At 38.3% G+C, this 20202-nt stretch overlaps 2 protein-coding genes across 2 annotated transcripts in view; both read left to right on the plus strand.

Moving 5' to 3' along the window:
* LOC117390486 (mitochondrial basic amino acids transporter) overlaps positions 1-20202 on the plus strand; it is a 222062-nt gene that overhangs the window by 145054 nt on the left and 56806 nt on the right. The gene's annotated exons all lie outside the window — the stretch shown is intronic.
* LOC117390670 (brain-enriched guanylate kinase-associated protein) overlaps positions 1-20202 on the plus strand; it is a 37928-nt gene that overhangs the window by 12883 nt on the left and 4843 nt on the right. Inside the window, exons 4-5 of the mRNA XM_033988451.2 lie at positions 15900-16007; positions 19588-19671. Of these exons, the coding sequence (XP_033844342.1) occupies positions 15900-16007; positions 19588-19671 (192 nt within the window). The remainder of the gene's footprint in view (positions 1-15899; positions 16008-19587; positions 19672-20202) is intronic.

Raw genomic sequence — 20202 nt, forward strand, 5'->3', positions numbered from 1 at the left:
CAGCTGTTTGTATGGTGGCTGACCTTTGACCTTGTGAAAGACACCTGTGCAAAACCTGTGGACCGGGGGGAGTAAACACAAGTTGAAGTGTAGCAGCTGAATTACAATGAGTTTTCAAATATTCACAATAGTCGTCCTCCCATTTCAATTCTGCTCACTCCAGTCCCCAAAGACGGACTTTATTTGCAGCCAGGATTAAAAGAAGACAACACAAAAGCAATAAAATGGCCAAGAGTGGTTTTTAAAAAATCAACACCAGTATACTTGATGTACGGGTGGTAAAAGCAGTGAGTGTAGTGCAGGTTTTAGCCCAGTCTGGGGGATCCATTCTGTTTATATTGACATGTTTTTCATTCATTCTGTTAAATGTGCTGTTCCTCATTTCAGTTCAGTTCATTTTTTGTGATTTGCAGCGCTCCAAACTTATTCCTAAAGCATTCCTAGCATCTTAATTATTCAAAGCAATGAGTTTATAAGTGCTTTGTACAACTTTCAGAGGTCAGAGCGCAGTTTTGCCATCACGGTAATGCTAACAATAACTAGCATGCTAACAGTGCACTTCCTAGTCCATTAATTTTTCAAGTTTGTTTTTTAGTTTGTTTTCATACCTGACAGTTTAAATTGCTCACTTGTGGTCTTCCTCAGCGTGGTTACGTGATGTTGCAGTGACGTGTGCGGTCCGCTGATTTAAACAGGTTTTCGTCCCGTGTAAACTAGTGCACTTCCTATTTCTGGAGAATAAAACTCTTAAATATATGCAGACAGCGCACAGTGTCTCATTTTGACCCTAAACTGTTTTTACACTATGCCTATATCTGTACTGGGGCATCACACATATTACATTATTACACTACATGACAAAATGTGGTAGAGTACAGCCATTTACAAGGTTTTACTCAAAGTATTTTTTTGCTGAACACTAAATAATAGTAGCCCAAAATTAAACAGAAAAGATTAATGTCCCCAAACCCCAAGTTAATTTGAAACCGTTAGCAGCGGTCCAAACCCATTCCTCACTTCCCTAACATATTACTAGCATCCTAATTATTACCGCTGTGAGTTGCTAAGCGCATTTCAAACCATTTTGGGGACAAAGTGACATTTTGCAAACGCTAACAACTAGCATGCATCGCACTAACTCTTCTTCCGGGTTCATAATGGATGAAATAGCTTTATAATCAGATGCAGGCAGTACAACGTGGTCGGATTCTTCCAATAAATCCGAAGTGTGTCTGAAATTTGTTTACTAGCGCAGTTATTCTGTAAAGAGCTCACTGATGTGTTTATTGACCACCTAGAATCAATCCCTTCTCAAATCGCTCATTCAGTTTCAAGCTTTAGCATCAGTTAGCATGTGGGTATCGATTCTTTTTGACAAAGTGGAACTCTAGATACCTCCCGTTCATTTGAAAGCCTGCCCTCGTTCTTTACTGTCAGGGCGGCACAGGTCAAAGCAGTTTGTTGTCCTCTGAAGGCTGCTCACTGTTCCAAAAATCAATACACATTTCAACTGTTAGGAACCCCGCAGCCAAAAGAAATATATATATATATTTTTTTTACATTTTCAAATCTATTCATTAAAGATATTAGCACAAGTGATTTCCTCCTGAATAGTCGTATAGCACCATCATGACATTTGCTCGTAGCTTTTTGGCTCCGCTGCTTTGCCGAAAATGAGAAATCCAACTCGATCGATGTGAGCACAGATGTTTAGCAGCAGAAGCGCTTCATCTCTCTCAGCGCAATTACGTGATCAGAGGCGGGCAGGGCAATCAATCGCATAGTAATTGGTCTTATACCTGACGCGCAGCCAGCATAAAACTGTTACAGAGCTACGGCCGCTCATTCAGATATCGCGGTCTCAATGCGCAGTCTCTCCCTACTGGGTTAGCTACATGCTCACCTGTCACTGTTGGTACTTCTTTCTTTTAACTTGTATGATTGTTTTTTTTAATGTGTTGTGTTCACTGTACCCCAAGGAGTTCACAGTTTAAATGAATATATATAGGATTTGTGCTCATTTTATTCTTTTTATTCTTAAAACGTCATGAAGTAGCGTTGTACTTCGGACGTAAACAATACTAAAATTTCAATCTCAATTTCAATACAAAGGAATAAACTTGATTCTCAATATTGAATCTCGATACTGATTCCGATACCATGATAATAGAATGTGATTTTCAGCATTAAATGGTAGTACTTTCTTTTATATTACCATGTGGCCTTATATCTGTGTAATCTGTGTAATTGTGACGTATTGTATTTAAGTAAAACAATTTCTAAGGGTAAACTGACTGAATGAATCTCAGCTCACAATGAGGTTTGTCCCATGTACGGTTACTATGGTTGGTTACTATGGTTACTTCAGTGCCTGGGTTGAAGTATCTGGGCATGCACACTTTGAAGACAAGGAGTAAGCTGGTTGCATAAATGTGATCAGAAGCTATTTATTTGCGGTGGTCCAATGTTATTCCTCACTTACCTTATACATTCTGTGCATCGTAATCATTCACCACGATGAGTTTATAAGAGCTTTGCAGAACTCTCAGAGATCCGCGAGTGTGAGGTTTTGCTGTAAAAACTCTGGATGGTAAAGCTAACGATAATATGTTAACGTGCACTTGCTGATTATTGAACAATAAATCACTGGGGCAAGACTAATTTAGTTCAGATACATGAGAAAAAACTTGGCAACGGGACCTCTGAACACAAAAACTCAAACGGTTGTAGACTAATATAACCCAGCCCCATCTCCACCGCTCAACCTTCCCAGCATCCCTCACTGTTTCCTGTTTGATTGTTGGCTTTTGAGGAACAGAAACAGAACTAATTGTATTGTTGTTGTGAGAGTGTGATATAAATCATAAACTAGGACTTTATTATGTGGAACCACTCAATGATAAAGAATCTAAAGTACCAGCTCAAGTACCAGATGTACAATTAGGGCTGTGCTATTAATCAAATACTAATCTCATCATGATCAAACTGTTGTGCAAGTAAAGAAAGCTGAGGGCTGGACTTTTATACACTTGTCAAGGGGGGTTCCTCCAATCAGTGTTCTCCCACACATTTGGACAGCAAAACACAGTCATTTGCCCACCAACCAGAGGGTAACCTGTTTGATCTGACTTTCTTATACCAAGTCTTGATGATTGTGGACACAAAGAATATATTTGGATCTTAATAACCAGTTTTGTGTATCTACTGACACACTTTTGGAGACATTTATTTGCTCTTTTTATATTTAATTATATGACAGAAGCCAAATGTGAGAAATCATTTTATTTACAAACTAATTATAAACTAATAAACAGATTAGAGAAATGAGCAAGACTAAGATCTATTTAAAATGGTTCAAACTGAGAGTTGGAGTGTGTTTACCCTTTGCAAAATTATGAAGAACATATAATAAAACATTGCACTGTGTTGTTATTATGATGCTAAAAAGCTCTCACACTTGTTGCCTACTCTGCTGATGTGCTGAGTTTTGTGTTAGTTCTGCGTGAATGAGTGTAAAAATGAATAAAAAGAAAAAGATGAGATTCATTTCCAACAGCTCACATTAAGAAACCATTTAAAAACATTACATCGCTACTGTTAAATGTAGTGATATTAATTAAAAAATGATACATATTTTGGTCAACAGTAACAATTTTTCTTGTTTTTATTTTTGTTTGCTCAAAACTGAAACTTGAACTTGAAAATATTACCACAAACATCACGTAAAAATAACCTCTCAAATCATATGAAAAGTACTTTTTACTTTTCAGACCTGTTCAAAAATGTAGTGGAGCAGAAAGTATCTACTTAAGTACAGCACTTTAATACTTGGTCTTCATTACACCACTGCATTAGGTTATAGTTACATGAAACAATGATCATTTATTGACATTATAAAAGGGATTGCATAACATTTTCTTCTGAATCAATAACAGTACCAATCGTTAACACACACAAAAAAAATAAAAATATTACGTTTGTTTTTGCAGCAATTGTAGCACAAAAATTATATGATATGACAGTAGACATGAGCTGTGATTTGAAAGGGCAGAGCGGAGTAGCTGTCCGTGCGTGTGCTCCTGTGTGTGCTGTGTGTATATAATCTCTGGTGTGAGAGGTTGAAGTGTTGACAGAAAACACAGCACATGTTTTGGAGGCCGGTGCTCAGTGTAATGGTGGCTCTGTGTAATCTATCTCACTTTGTCACAACACAGCCTGTTTCTGACACGTACAGAAACAGGCTGTGTTGAGAGGGGGCGGGGCTTCAGGCTGCACATACACCCACCTGCACAGAGGGGCGGGGCTTCTGACTGCGTGCCCAAATCACTCACTATCTGTATAACAGACAGCATCAACGTGTACTGCCTCCTGGACTTAATGGTTATGTCAATCACAACAAAACATGTATTATTTTAAATATTTCACAGCAGTACTTAACTGTTCCTGTTGTCAATGTACCATTGCACTTAAGGTTTTAAAGATAAAGTAGATAATAAATGTCTTGCCAAATGACCCTGTGGAAAAACTGGAAGGAGCAAGCTTTCAATGTAGACCTAACTATTTACAGTTCGATTTAGATGTTGTCTATTTTATTTATTTATTTGAATTCATAGACTGTATATATAAATGGGCATAGCTAACCTTCTAGCCGCTGCGTTCCAAATAGGAAGTGAGCCCGGCCTCCTGCTGGTGCCCAGAGTCAGGACTAAACATGGGGAATCAGCTTTTCAGTTTTCTGCAGCTAAAACCTGGAACAGTCTTCCTGGAGATGTGAGACAGACCTCTACTTTGACAATGTTTAAATTCAGGCTCAAAGTGGTTCTGTTTAGCTGTGCGTATGACTGAAAGTTTTTTTTCTGCACTTTTCTCTTTTAATGTTAATTTTATGATGATTATTTCTGATTAATTATGTTTTGATTTGTTGTATTGTCATTTTAATATCTTTCTTATTCTGTAAAGCACTTTGAATGACTTTGTGTACGAATTATTAGCTATACAAATAAACTTGTCTTGTCTAGCATGGGAGCGCTTCCGGCTTCACCCCTCTCTCTGTAACTGCTGCAGTGAGCCTCGTCATTTAGGTCTTAAAGTGTTTATATTAACCCACTCTACATGATCCTTGTATTTTTATTTTTCTATTTTGTCCGTGATATAAGTTATGAACATTAATAACAGACAAATCAGGCGCCTTCTTTCCCGAATCACTCCTAGCATCAGCAACAGGTTTGATTGACAGCGTTGCTAAGCGCCCGACCCATGCTAAACCAGTGGTGCAGGCGGGATGGCGGGACATCTCTTCGGCCTGTACTTTGAAACCTTTGGATAAAGTTTTTCATTCACCCATTCATTTCGTAACAGGTGAATTTAAAACCCATCAGTGTACACTCCATGAAAAAGTAGACTGGCCATCACTGTCTGTCAAAAGAGAACAACACTGTATAAAATGTAGTTATAAGGACTACGATGATAGACTGCCTGCTTATTGAGCTTTGATACAGGAACTTTTAATACAAGATCTAATGACTAAGTCTAAAAACGAAAATGAAAAAAGCTTTTGGTTATTTTGCTTCTCAAAAACTGGAATATGTTTCAAGGACATGCAAAACTGGATAAATTGATGCCACTAATGCACTTTAATAATCTGGTGATAAACATTTATAATCACACCTGCTCCTGTTTTTAATATTTTAAATGGACTTGTGTAATTATTGGTTTTGTTTGTTTTTTGTTTGTATTTTTCTGTATTTGAACAGGTCGCTCATGAAAAGTAGGGTCTGAGTGCTCTCGTTGGGCTCTCCCTGCATACACAAAGATAAATGAAATGTGTCGTCTGAACGTTATATTATATTATATTATATTATATTATATTATATTATATTATATTATATTATATTATATTATATTATATTATATTATATTATATTATATTATATTATATTATATTATATTATATTATATTATATTATATTATATTATATTATATTATATTATATTATATTATATTATATTATATTATATTATATTATATTATATTATATTATATTATCTTTCACACACTGCACATTTAACAAAGTCTATGCTTGATACCTCTGCAAAATCTAAATTCTACTTTCATTTAAGAGAATATTACATTACATCTAATTACAGTTGTTATAGTTTGGGGGTGGTTAAGTTGCATGTAGACAACAAGCCACTGCTTAATGAGTCCCTCTTAATAAGTGTAATGCCCACTTGATCAGAGACAGGGGAGATCTGACTGAACCACAGCGGCTAATGGGGTCACTATTATCAGATTAGTGAGATTATGATTGAGATGAGATTATGAAAGAATAAAAGCATCATTGTAATGACTCTGACTAGTGCATTCTGATTCATTCTGTATTCAGTGAAGTAAGGCTAGATCCCCACATGTGGATTATAAATGACTAAGGTGCAAATGAATGGTGCAAAGCAATGACTGGCTGCAGGTGCTGGGGTTTAGGTAGTGACTATTCAGATCAGAGTGTGGTATTTTAACTCAGGGGCGGGGGCTTGAGGGGCACTAGCCTCCTCTAGAATGGTCAATGCACCCCTATAGTTCCCCCAAAGATATTTACCTCACTTTCATAGCACATCCAATCTTGACAAAAAAAATTAGACTCCAATAAAAAAAATTATTCCATAATAGCTTTTACAAATCTAACTGCAAAGGGGAGGGGGGATCTAAGTTAACATGTTAAGTGAGCACCCACATTGAAGACCTTAGTGCCCCCTTAGCTTCTCCAACCAAAACTGTTTCAGGTGTAGGTTTTAAGTAGAAACTATTGAGTTAAGTTGTAACCGGCTCACTCTGCTTTCTGATTGGATAACCATCGCAAGAAGCAAACACCAAATTGTACCATAAATAAATGGGACATCATGACTTGACGTGATGTTTTTGTAATTAAGAATAAATCAGCATTATAATTATTATCAGTAAAAAACTAGATTTGATTTAAACATGTTTAATCTGGTATCTGGGGACACAGATTTAAGGTTATGAAATTTAAAATCAGAGTTCCTAGAAGAATAAGGTAGTGTCCCTGCTTCACTTCACCTTCATAATAAAAGTTAGATAAGCCGAATCCTCTGAAATAGTTGTGTAGTGCTGAGAGCGTGTCTGGAGTCTTACACTTCAATAGTGCTGTGTCAGTCTCTTACACTGAGCTCAGTGAAGCCCAGAGTTTGAACCATGACACGGCCCCTCTTCCTCCCCTCTTCCTCCCCTCTTCCTCCCTTCTCCCACTCCTCTCTCTATCCTCTCACTCCCCTCTCACTCCACTTTTCCTCCCCTCTTCCTCCCTTCTCCCTCCTCTCTCCCTATGCTCTCACTCCCCTCTTCCTCCCTTCTCCCACTCTTCTCTCTATCCTCTCACTTCTCCCTCACTCCCCTTTAATAATAATAATAATAATGCATTTTATTTATAAGCGCCTTTCAAAACACCCCAGGACACTGAACAAGATAAAAATTAGATACAAACATACAAATACAATAAAACATGACAAAAAACGTATTAATAAAAGATGTGTGATTGGTTACAAGAGATAGGACAGTCTGAATAGGTGAGTTTTGAGTCTGGATTTGAAGAGTGGAAGAGAGTCTAAGGTGCGGAGATCAAGAGGGAGAGAGTTTCAAAGCTGGGGGGCAGAGGGTCGGGCAGAGGGTACAGTGAGCTGGCAAGAGGAGGAGGAGCGGAGTGTGATGGCAGGAGCAGCAATGTGGAGGAGGTCAGATATGTATGAAGGGGCTTGGTTGTGTATTGCTTTGAAGGTGGTAATTATTTACCTCCCCTCTTCCTCCCTTCTTTCTCTCCCTCCCTTCTCCCTCCTCTCTCCCTCCCTCCCTCCCCTCCTCCCCCTCCCTCCCTTCGCACTCCTCTCTCCCTCCCCTCTCTTCTTCTTCTCTTCCTCCCTTCTCCCTCTCCCTTCTTTCTCCCTCCCCTCTCTTGCTCCTCTCTCCCTCCCTTCTCCCTCCTCTCTTCCTTCCCTCTTTCTCTCTTCTCCCTCTCCCTCCCATCGCCCTCCTCTCTTCCTCCCCTTTCTCCCTTCTCCCTCTCCCTCCCCTCTTTTCCCTCTTTTTCCCTTTTCCCTCCCTTCTCCCTCCACTCTCTCTCTCTCCCTCACCTCTCCCCTCTTCTTCTCATCTCACTCTCTATTTCCTTTCTCGCCCCTCTCGCACCCTTCTGCTCTCCCTGTCGTCTTTCTTTTCTAAAATGACTGCACTTTGAAAATACTATACAATAAAACTTTATGTACCCATACTTGCATTGGGATATAGAATGTGTCTTGTATTATAGAAATACTTAAACAAATTACTAGTTCAATCATAATGTCATATGAATTCCTAATGTTGTTTATGTTACAGTGGTGCAAAGGATCATGGTCTATGGAGAACATATCCTGAATTTTGGAAAAAACATAACAAAAATTGCATAAAATAAAACGATACCTAAATGTCAACATAGCAACTTCAAATTTAACGTCCTGTGGTTTTTTTTTCTCATGTATTTGAAATTTGTTTTGCCCTATATGGAAAGAATTTTATTGTCCGATAATGAGGAAGTGTGTGTTAGCTTGCTAGTTGCTGTGCTTTGTTGTCAAAAGCGTTAATAAGTTTGTTATGGTGAATAATTAAGATGTTCATAATGCATAAGGTAAGTGAGGAATAACTTTGGACCACTGCAAACCATGTGAAATGAACTAGCTCCATTGTCCCACTGTTTAACCAATCCCTCGTTTCCGCACTAGAATCAGCCAAACACAAACGATTTCTACTTGTTCATACGACAATAATGGTTCCATTGCGATCACTTCTAAGCTCCATTTACCACTATTTCTGTCTGAAATGAATAAGTGGTGGCGTGAAACCAGGATCAATACAAGAAACGGTTAAAGACGTCATAGTATTGTTGGAGCTCATGTTTAAAATCCATAGCTTGTCAATATAGATCAAAGTTATTTATGTCTCACGTTTATGAAACAATCTCAGGGGGTGCTATCAGGCCGTGGTGGTCAATTTCAGCTGCAGTTCATCATGTGTGCAGTATGGAGGAAAATGAATGATGATTCCTTTATGTGGGGTGATGGTGACTGATATGGCATAACTCAATAAATATGATGTTTTTATGATGGAGAGAAGGAGAGGAGACTGGTAAAATGTTTGGACTGCAGCTAGCGTACGTGCAATTTATTATTTATTGAAAAATTAAATGTTAAAGGGGCGGCCATTTTGTTTTATTGTGTTTTAAATATATATTGGTTTTGGCGTTAGCTATTTGAAATGTGAAATTATCAACGTGAGGCTCAAAATAGATGAGGACACACAAAGACACACATAGGTCTGTTAAGTTTAAATTAGTTAAAGGTGCACTGTGTAACTTTTCTGGTGAAAGGTCTGCCAATTGCTTGTCTCTGTAGAGATGTTAGTGTCTGGAATGTTCCACAATATGGCATTAAATGTATGTATCTTGCATGTGTTCCTAGATAGATGATAGATAGATGGTAGATAGATAGATGATAGATGATAGATAGATAGATAGATAGATAGATAGATAGATAGATAGATAGATAGATAGATAGATAGATAGATAGATAGATAGATAGATAGATAGATAGATAGATAGATAGATAGATGATAGATAGATAGATTTTTATCATCCTCTGGTGGTCATCCAGACTTAATAGAACCATAGTTACATTCATGAAGCTTGTTTTACTTGCTCAAATATACCTTAAAAACATGTATTCTTACAGGATGTGGAATTGCCTCTCCGCAGATCTGACCAATAACTTAGCTAGGTTGCATTGCTCGTATTAACTGCTAACACATAGTATATTTAGACCACCACCTTACATTTTATTGTTTTGAAAATGCTATGTTTGCTGCAGACAACATATTAACATGTTTTAGAGTGCTATCATAACACAATTTGTGAAGTTGTAGTGTACAGTTTTGTATCATTTGTATGTTTATGGAGAATTGTCATGTATGTGGGAGCATGTATGATGTAGCCTTGTGGGCTGAGCATTGCAGTTAACCATAAGGAGGCTTCAAATAGAGCCCCGGAGAGATCGCTAAAATACTCAAACGTGCATGGACGACATCTCAAACCTCTTCAGGCATGTTTTTGATGAGGGAACAACATTCGAACATGGTAGAAAGCTAAAAAAAAAAAAAATGGTTTTGCGTAATACCCCCTCATAACATTCCAGGCAATACTATTACATCTACATGGAGACAAGCACATGACATACTCTCCACCAGAAAAGTGACAGAGTGCACCTGTAAACTTTGTCCCTTCAAGGCTTCCATACAACATACTGGGAGTCACCATGTATGCTATTGGATGAGCATTTGAGTACTTACTGAGTTAGTTATGTGCCCTTTCAGCTATAACCTTTTCATGCTGTTTCTCAAAGCACCACTGCCATTTTGGTACTGGCATGTTATATGTTCAAATTATTTTCCACCAGCTGTAAGGACAATACACTGATGTGGAATAGTTGTCTGATCTTTTTACAGTGAATGAAGCTCATGCATACAATTCATCTGACATACAAAACTCAATCTTCTGGAAATGTCACTTGCACCATTCAGACTGCAATCCTCCAAATCTAGTTACAGCCCTGAGGTTAAATGTATTACTTTGTGAGCGGGTTTCATTATAAAGCCAGTGTCCACATCGTCACAACAAGGAGACCCCCTCACAGCTAACCCGCCCTGAACTCAAAGCAAAACTGACGCAATTATTAGCAAATCTTTGAAAGCAATCTTGTTCTTTTTATCCAACTCTATCACTTTCCAATTTCTTTAACAAACCAACAAAGAAACATCGTCTACCTTCGATCCAAATTGAACAAAGTGTTACGTGGTGAATAGCTCGCCTGTTCTTTGGAGAGGCAGGTCGTTTTTAATGCAATTTTAATTACAGCGTCAGGCCTGGGAGGAACTACATCCTCTCTCACTATCTGCTGTCACGGAGACGGCCTTATCAGCTCGAGCCACGCACAAAGGAACTGCGGCAAAATGAATATGCTAATTTCACTATCATATCTGAAGGAGATTGACCCCGCGGAGGAGGGGGAGGAGCTTGTTAGATTCTTCATGTAAAAAATGATTAAAAGTAAAGTGTTATGCTAAATGGACCTGAATCATGGTGTAAACTCCAAAACTTATCTCAAAGTAATTCTTGTTTAAACTGCAAAGACAGACCTACCTTACTAAAATGTGTTAACAAAAAATATTTTTTTATATATATTTATTTGTATATTATGCTTTTAATTTGGGTGGATTTTATCATTTCACATCCTGGTTGACAGTGTCGGAAGATAACGAAGTACAAGTAGTAAAGTAAAGTTATCTGCACTTTACTTACTTTACAATGGATACTTTTTACTTTTATTTCACTACATTTGAGAGCAGGTATTTGTACTTTTTACTCCATTACATTTTTAACTGGACTGTAAAGTAAAAAGTACTTTCATATGATCTGAGGGTTTATTTTTACCATGGTCGTAGCAACATCCTGAATAAAGATTTTGAGTTCAAGCTTCGGCTTTAAACAAACAAAAATAAATATACAAAATTCATTTTTAAAAATTAATTCCTTTTGTTACTGTTGGCCAAAATATATATCATGTTTAATCAGTATCACTACATTTAAAACTTGTGTGAAATACTTTTACTTTTTACTCTTCAAGTACATCTTTCAACAGGTACTTTTACTTAAGTAGATTTGTTCATGTTACTGTTCATGTTCATTTCAAGTAACACTTTACCTCTCTATCTGTACGTTTACTTAAGTAACAAACTTGAGTACTTCATCCACCACTGCTGGTTGGACATGGTCAGCAGATGTAGACATATGTAGAGGTAATTATGCAACTGTTACCTAGCAACCATAATGTATGTATGTATGTGTATATATATATATATATATATATATATATATATATATATATATATATATATATATATATATATATATATATATATATATATATATATAATTTATTTTTTATTTTTTTACTTTTATTCACAATCAGCTACTAGAGGGGTGAATAAGAACCTTTTATGGCTAATTATTGGAACATTCTACTCTTTATTTGTTGCAGCTCGTGTCTTTTAATGAAACAGTCTCTTTAAAGTAGTTTTCTGGGGGGGAGGCTCTTAAGATGGTGTCAGTGTGATAGCTTGAGTTTTCACTCTCTCGCTGCCTGTCTCCCAGAATCATAGCTGTGATACATCCAATTACATTTTTTTTCCACACAGTGTATCAAGACAACTTGCAGAATGCCTAAAGATGCAAAACAAACACGGGCTAAACCATCTCATGGGTCTACGGAGGACCTTGTTTAAGATGATGCCAGCTCCACCATCACCACAGGTGAACTTTCCACTAAGGCCTTGCTAAAGCACATTTCTGACACAGTTGCGGCAGAAGCAACATGTACTCAAACTGCCATGAATCAGTCTGTTGCTAAGTTGGAATTGTCACTGGATGGAAAAACTGACAAACTTATTAAACGTATTGATGAGATTGCTGCTTTTTGTGACTCCATTGGAAGTGAGGTCGGCATCTCAGCGCTGGAGGACGATGTAACGCTGCTAAGAGTGAGAGTGGATGAGCAAGCTAAATCCAATGCGGAGTTGGCAGCTAAAGTTATGGATCTTGAAAGCCGTTTGACACGGGATAATATTCGCCTGTTGAACCTGAGGGAGGCTGTGGAGGGGGCAAACCTTATTGGAGTTTTTGAAAAGTTCATCCCCACACTCCTGCAGCTGCCCATTTCTGAGATCTCCATTGACAGGGCACACCAAGGAATTGGTGCCCCCTCGGCCGCCCTCGCCCCATCATTATCAAGTTCCACTGCTCTAGGGAATTAATCACAATATTATCTCTTGCAAGGTGTACGGGCAATTTGCATCATGAGGACCATCCTCTACGCATCGTACTGGACATACCACCTTCTGTACGACTCGCCAGGAGAGATTTCAACTCGAGCTGCACTGGTCTCTTATTTAGATTTGTCCACAGTGTGCAAGCATAATGCGAAAGAGAAAACTATTCATCTCTGGAACCTAATAGTCTAAGTTGAATGTGGTATGTTCAGATGTGTACAAATCTTTTTTTTTTTATTCTTTTTGTCCAAGACTTGTTATGTTTATGTTTGTTTGCATATAGTTTAGTTGTTATGCCAAAAATCAATAAACATTTGGTAACAAAAAAACATGTTTTACTGGGTTTATCTTGTGGTATTTAAATCTTAATTAGTGACATAAAGTAGTTTCAATATTATTGTTAATCACAATATTTCTCTGTAGCTTCAAAATGTGTTATCATGGCAGGTCTAAGAGTATAGCATTTAACATGTCCGTTTTGCATTTATTCAATTAGAGGTAACTATAATACTTACAAATACTTAGAAAATCTGCATCCTTATCATGAGCAGGGTTATCTCTCCGCAGATCTGACCTGTAACTCGGCCTAGTTCTGTCATGTCTTCCCTGTCTCAATGGAGATGGAGAAGTGTAATGTCATACTACGGAACATTCCAGGCAACGCTATAATATCTCCATGGGGACTGATATTGTAAATAGATGATCTTAAAAATTAATTGTTTTGGATCCATTTAAAATAATTACAGAGACGACAACTTATTGATTAGCACATAAACAAGTTGGTTTGTTGTGGTGGATGTGACTGCGTTTGAAAGTTCTCCTGATTTCGTTCTCATATTGTGCAAACAGAGAGAGGATCCCGAGAGATGCAATTACTGAACACTCGAAGTCACACAGGAGGATCGCAACGCACTCAACTTATTTGGGCAAAAGCAGAAGAGAAACAAACTGCTACAGCTAATTAAAAGAGGATTTCAACTCAAACAAGCTACATGTTTGGCAAATTTAAGAGGTCATGCACAAATTCTCTATACAAACCAACAACGGTCTGGTACAATAGTGGGAAAAAAGTGGCTAAACATTTCAGTTGACTTTTTTATTTATACAGGGGAACGAGAAAAACAAACAAAACAAACAAGTATAGAAGATCAGATCACATGACAACCTTATACAGTCATGTGAGCTGGTATTAAATGTTCCGGTATCAACGATTAACAAACAGGTGAGGTATTCTGACAGTTTTTGAAGTATTCCCTTATAGATACATTTCATAGATACATTTCATACAGTGCTGCTCTCTTCTGACACATAGTGATGGCTAACCTTTTCCTTAGAGAATACAGTGATGTGTTTTAAATTTATCACCTCTAATAAAATGAAGGGAAGAGTGAAAAAGTGGATCCAATGGTTATAAAGCAGAGGCCAAAGTCTGCATGTACCACATCCGCATAATCCAGTACAGGAGGAATTGTGCATTTCATCATAATCTTGTTGCAACCAGGGGAATTAATAAATATAGTAAAAAGTAGCTAGTTGCATGAGTTCTATAGTTATAGTTATAACAGAAAAAGTTTAGATTCCTTTTCTCACTGTGAGTAAATCTGCAAGTGACAAAAGCTTTATGCTGACTATATGAAATGATTTGAACAGTTTTTGTTTTTTTTGCAGTCTTCTTCAGATATGATTTATTTTGTTGTATTTTTGCCGTCTGTCCTTTAATATTTGCCCTCCAATTACAATAACTTCAAGATATAAGTTTCCCCTTATAACTACTCTTTCTTGGGTAGTAGTTTATCAAATGTTTTTACTCTTGAGTTACTTCATGGACCACTCCTTTGTACTTCTAATTGAGTCATATTAATTATAAGTAACAGTACTCTTACTTGAGTAGAATTTTTGTTTTATAGGTTCATAATCATCATCAAACACGCTGTATCTGATTGTTACCGTCTTTAAAAAAAAAAAAACACTAAAAACAATTTTAAACAGTTTACAGTGGTTCAAAGTTATTCCTCATTTAGCTTATGCATTCTGAGCATCCTAATTACTCACCCCGATGAGTTTATAAGAGCTTTTTACAACTCTGAGAGGCCAGAGAAGTTTCACCATGACGGTAAACCTAACAAGAACTAGCATGCTAACAGTGCACGTCGTGATTATCAGACATGGAAAAAAATGGTTTATACTTAGATGCAGACAGCACTTTGCATTTTGACTTCAAGAGCTGTCTATACAATATATTTGTACTGACAAATTTAGTTCAAATACATGGGGGAAAAACATATCCCATTTTTAGACTTGTTTTTCACATTGACTAAGTGCAGCACACTCGTACAAACAAGCTGGACAAAGTTAGCACTCTGATCTGCGTTATTGCTGTATGCAGAGTGCAGTAATGATTTTGTATGTGATGAATGGGAGCCTAACCCAATCCGAGCGCAATATCAATCGTGCCGCGCCACTATAAACAGACTTTAATCGGCTCCTATTAGTTTCCTGTGCACCTCAGTGTTTCCGAGCAGTCACATTTGTCCAACGCTCAGCCCTGATATATGATTTGTTTGTGTTATGAGTGTGAAGCAGGGAGAGGGAGCGCCAATGGGAAGCATCATTTCAGAGCTAACAAGACCTAACAGCTTTGAATGAAGAGGTGGAGTAAATTTTTCAATGAACTTATCAGCCTAAGTTGTTTGTGTCTAGAAACTATTATCTTGATTGAGGCAACACTGGCCAAGGTGAAATAGTTTTGTAAATAGAGGAGTCCTGTAAATTTGAACCTGCTTCTTGGACATACGCTGCAGAAAAAATTTACCATAACTGAACTAGGCTACCTTCTGCTGGTATTTCTGGCACCTGACGTAGCACTTGCCGGTACTTGTGGCACCTGGCATGGCACCTGAGGGTATTCTTGGTACCTGATGTGGCGCCTGACAGATATACCTTTACCTAAAAATACCTTTATGTGTTTGATTGTTTGCAGTCCCAGCTCCACGATGAGGAGAAGAGAGCGCTCAGCCGAGAGATCATCGTCCTCAACAACCACCTGATGGAGGCCAAGATCACCATCAACAAACTGCGGGAGGACAACGTGAGTCTGTGGGTACTCCGGGTTTGGGTACTGCAGCTCGTGGTACTCTGGGTGAGGGTACTACAGCTCGTGGTGCACCGGCCTGTGGGTACTACAGCTCGTGGTACTCTGGGTGTGAGTACTACAGCTTGTGGTACACCAGGATTCAGAACTACAGCTCGTGGTACACTGGCCTGTGGGTACTACAGCTCGTGGTACTCCAGCCTGGGAGTACTACAGCTCTTGGTACTCTGGCCTGTGAGTACTACAGCTCGTGGTACTCTGGGTGTACCGGTAAGTGCTACAGCTCATGGTACATCCGGTATTAGTACTATAGCTCGTGGTACTCTGGCCTGTGGGTACTACAGCTTGTGGTACTCAAGGTGTGGGTACTAAAGCTCGTGGTACACTGGGTGTGAGTACTACAGCTTGTGGTACTCCAGCCTGGGAGTACCACAGCTTGTGGTATTCCGGCCTGAGGGTACTACAGCTCGTGATATTCTGGGTGTGAGTACTACAGCTTGTGGTACTCCGACTTTGGGTACCACAGCTCGAGGTACTCCAACTGAGAGTACGCCGGAGCATGGATATGCTCCTCTGAGAACTCCTGTGGATATTGCGGTCAGTGGGTACTTCAGCTCATTGTACTCAGGTCTATGTTATACTCCAATCCATAGGTTTCAGAATGATGGAAAAATTAGGACCGGTGCCATAGAGATTAACAACTTGAAGCAAAATGTTTTAAAAATCTTTTTAATGACAAAAAGTCGAAAAAGAGTTTTGTAACGTAGGTAAACACAACATCCTACCCATAGATGCTCTCATGTGGCATTGGTTGCAGAGTGGCTGGCCCAGGTTTCTCTTTCAGTCTTGTCAACTTCCTGCTGCGTAAAACCTATAAATTTGACAGTTCTTTTAACATTATGCGCAGAGGAAAACTTGTACATTTAGGCTCCATTTTGAATTATACTCTGTAGACCAAAGTCCCCACAGGTCTCTGTCTCTGGCTGTCTTCTGTGTGAAGCTCATCTGAAAACTCTCTTATCCAGCACCCCACCCCGCTGTGTCCTGGGCACGTGGGCTTTAAGGAGCCAGCCCAGCCTGAGCAATGCAGTAGGCAGTGGCGCGAGAGATTATAGGTTATAAAGTATACTACTGTCTCTTTTTGGGAAAGTTAAAGGACTTAGGCTTTGGGGGAAGTGGACAAAAAGAGATTGAATTTTACTTTACAACACAGTAGTGGTAATAGTATATGCAATGTTTGTGCTGCTGTTTTGGCCAACAACTGACATTTGCAGAGTGTTTCAAATCAAGCACCGCTGCCATAGCAATTAACAATTCAAAACCAAATATTATGTCTTTAGAATGGCCAAAACTTCTCAAAATATCACCGATAAACAGGAACATGAAACCCATCGATGTCAAAATTTTAAAATCTATAGTAAACTCCGGATTATGAAGTTAAGTTGTGGTTAAGTTAAAATTTGTTTTACTTTTTATGATGATAAAGTTTCCTTCAGCCATATCTTCCATTCTCTTTTATATACATTACAAAGATGGCACTACGCTACACTCATCTATGGAAGAACGAAGTCTATATCACTCATACCAATATTAACACTGACACATCAGGCCCTAATATGGTAACCAGGACTAAACCAGGAGTGAAGAAGGACTAAACTAGGACTAAAGTACCTTACGTTACCAATTAGTACCACTTACAATGACACTTAGTTACTACTCCATTTCCAACCTATTCACACATTATTCTGATGTTATGTCACGTTCTGCCAACTTGACTGGATTCAAACAACACCTTCCCTTTGCACTAGTGACATCTGGATTCATTGATTGTATAAGATCAGACAGATTTTAGTAAATATAAAACCAAAGAACCTTAGATTTTCCTCCAGTATTGCTTAGTTTCTTTCTCCCATTCTCCCTTTGCCTCTCCTCTCTCACTTTTTTAATTCTAGTGGCTCTCTCCTTGATGGCTGAGCTGGTCTGGGAGGTACAGATAAGTAAATAAAGAGGCCACATTAAACCAGAGGAGTGTGAATAGTGGAGGACTGGTGAGAATAAGAGCCAATAGCAGCTTATGGGGAGTGGACGGGCAAGTCATTAGCTTCAGTCACTGGTCCAGCTGCAGCAGGTGATATTCAGCTTCAATGCATCTATCCAGGAAGCAGGCACTTAGTCACCAGGGGAGAAGGAACTTGGGAAGACCACTACAAGAAAAGCTCAACATATACTTTACAGTGTATATATATATATATATATATGAATGTTACTGGGTATATTTACATGTCCAACACAGATCACCTATAACTATGGTGATGCCACTTGCCTCTGCGTTTATTTCAGCTTGGTGTTACTGATTTTAAACACCTGGCTGCAGGGGCGGAGTCTGAAGAATTTAGACCAATCACATGCTTTTTCATATATCTGGCCGGTTTTGCAGCTTTATTTGAAATTTGGTTGCGGTTTAGTCCAACTTTAATCAATGGTTTCAGTTAATTTAATAATAAAAATAAATCTTTTTAACTTGAATATATGATCTGTCATTTTTGCCTTTGTCACATTAGTTTGCCCTTTTTTGCAGGACGTACTTCAGTAAAAGAAAAATTCAAATCTGTCAACTGGACAAAAAGTTGTAGGAATGAAAACGTTTTGCTGATTATCCAAGTTGTTGGTCAGATTACTGGTGGACACTGCCTTATATCTGTCTGAAGGGAGGAGCTAACGACACTGACTGTAAACAATAGGTGTAGTATGTATGACATTTTTTTGTCACACAGCTATTTTCATTATTGCTATGTTATTGTAGAAGATCTTTTGGATTAGGTGCAAACAGTTAGCAGCGTGGTTATTGCCTAACATGAAGCAAACAGATAGATGCATTTAGCCATTAGCAATGTACAGTATGAGCTTGTAAATGTATATGAAAAAGAGTGGAATAAAGGTGAGCAATATATTATCTACAATCATTTGTGAAAATCAGTTCTTTTGGTGACTGAGTAAATTGTCTTTAGTGAAATAGTAAGATATGTATAAGTGGCAAAAACGGATTGGATAAAAATTTAAAAGAAAAAAAAAACTATAATAATAATAACAATATTTTATAAAATTTATTTCAGGGACAGATGTTGAATGTCAGCCTACAAGAAGTAAAATTGCAGTTAAACTATTACAAAGTTCAAATATATCCTGAAGTCATACTATCATGTTATTAGTAGAATCAAGATAATCCACAAAAATGGCTGAATTCAGAATATTTACTACTACTATGGGTATGTTTCACCCCGTTTTGCTCTGGAAGGTCAATTTGGTCCACATCTCCCTTAAATGCGCTCTAAAACCCTGCAAAAGTGAAGTATACTACTAGAAGAGCCATGACTCATCCCTCAAAAGCCTTCCCGTCTCCGCTCTCCTCTGCAGGCCTGACTACACACACTAATTGCCCTCTCTCTCACATCCATGTAATCCGGTGCGGCCCGCGTCTCCTTCGTAGCTCTTTGATGCCAAGCGCCTTATGGTCACACTGTTAAATGGATTTTACCCTTTTCATTGGGGGCCCTGTTGTTGTTTCTTCTCATTGCAGGACCTGTACAGGAAGGACTGTAACCTGGCAGCCCAGCTGCTGCAGTGCTCAAAGTCCCACTACAGAGCGCACAAGATGTCTGAGGTGAGCACTGCACCTGTCTATAAACACACTAGAGGGGCTATATACGAAGAAGAGTTGTGGAAGGAGAAAGATTGACTCATAAATGCAGCTTTTGTGAGGCCTCGAGGACAGCTAGACATTCTGTGGTTATATCTATAGATGTCAAAAAGTAGTTCTGGTTCATGGTTATGACATGTCATGTAAGCCAAGTCACTGAAAGCATGGGATTTGGAGTAGAGTTTGCACTTAAAAATTGTGCTATTTTGTGTTGAAAGTCTGTCTTTTCTGTTAATATAAACAATACTGAAAGCCATTTTTATTTTGGTATTGGAAAGAAAAAAAGGTCAAAACTTTAAACTCGAGATCAGTATAAGACCAGATCACCCAGCTTTTTATCCTGACTATGAGTGCACTTGCCTCTCCACAGACATGACATAGCTTGGACTGGTACCTGCTTGTCTCTATGGTGGTAAAAAAGTTATTAAAGGAAGATTGCTATTGTCCACCTGTACTCCGTGGAAACGCTGATGTATTTGTTTAATATGGGACTAA

Source organism: Periophthalmus magnuspinnatus, chromosome 22 (genome assembly GCF_009829125.3).
Source record: "Periophthalmus magnuspinnatus isolate fPerMag1 chromosome 22, fPerMag1.2.pri, whole genome shotgun sequence".
NCBI lineage: Eukaryota > Metazoa > Chordata > Actinopteri > Gobiiformes > Gobiidae > Periophthalmus > Periophthalmus magnuspinnatus.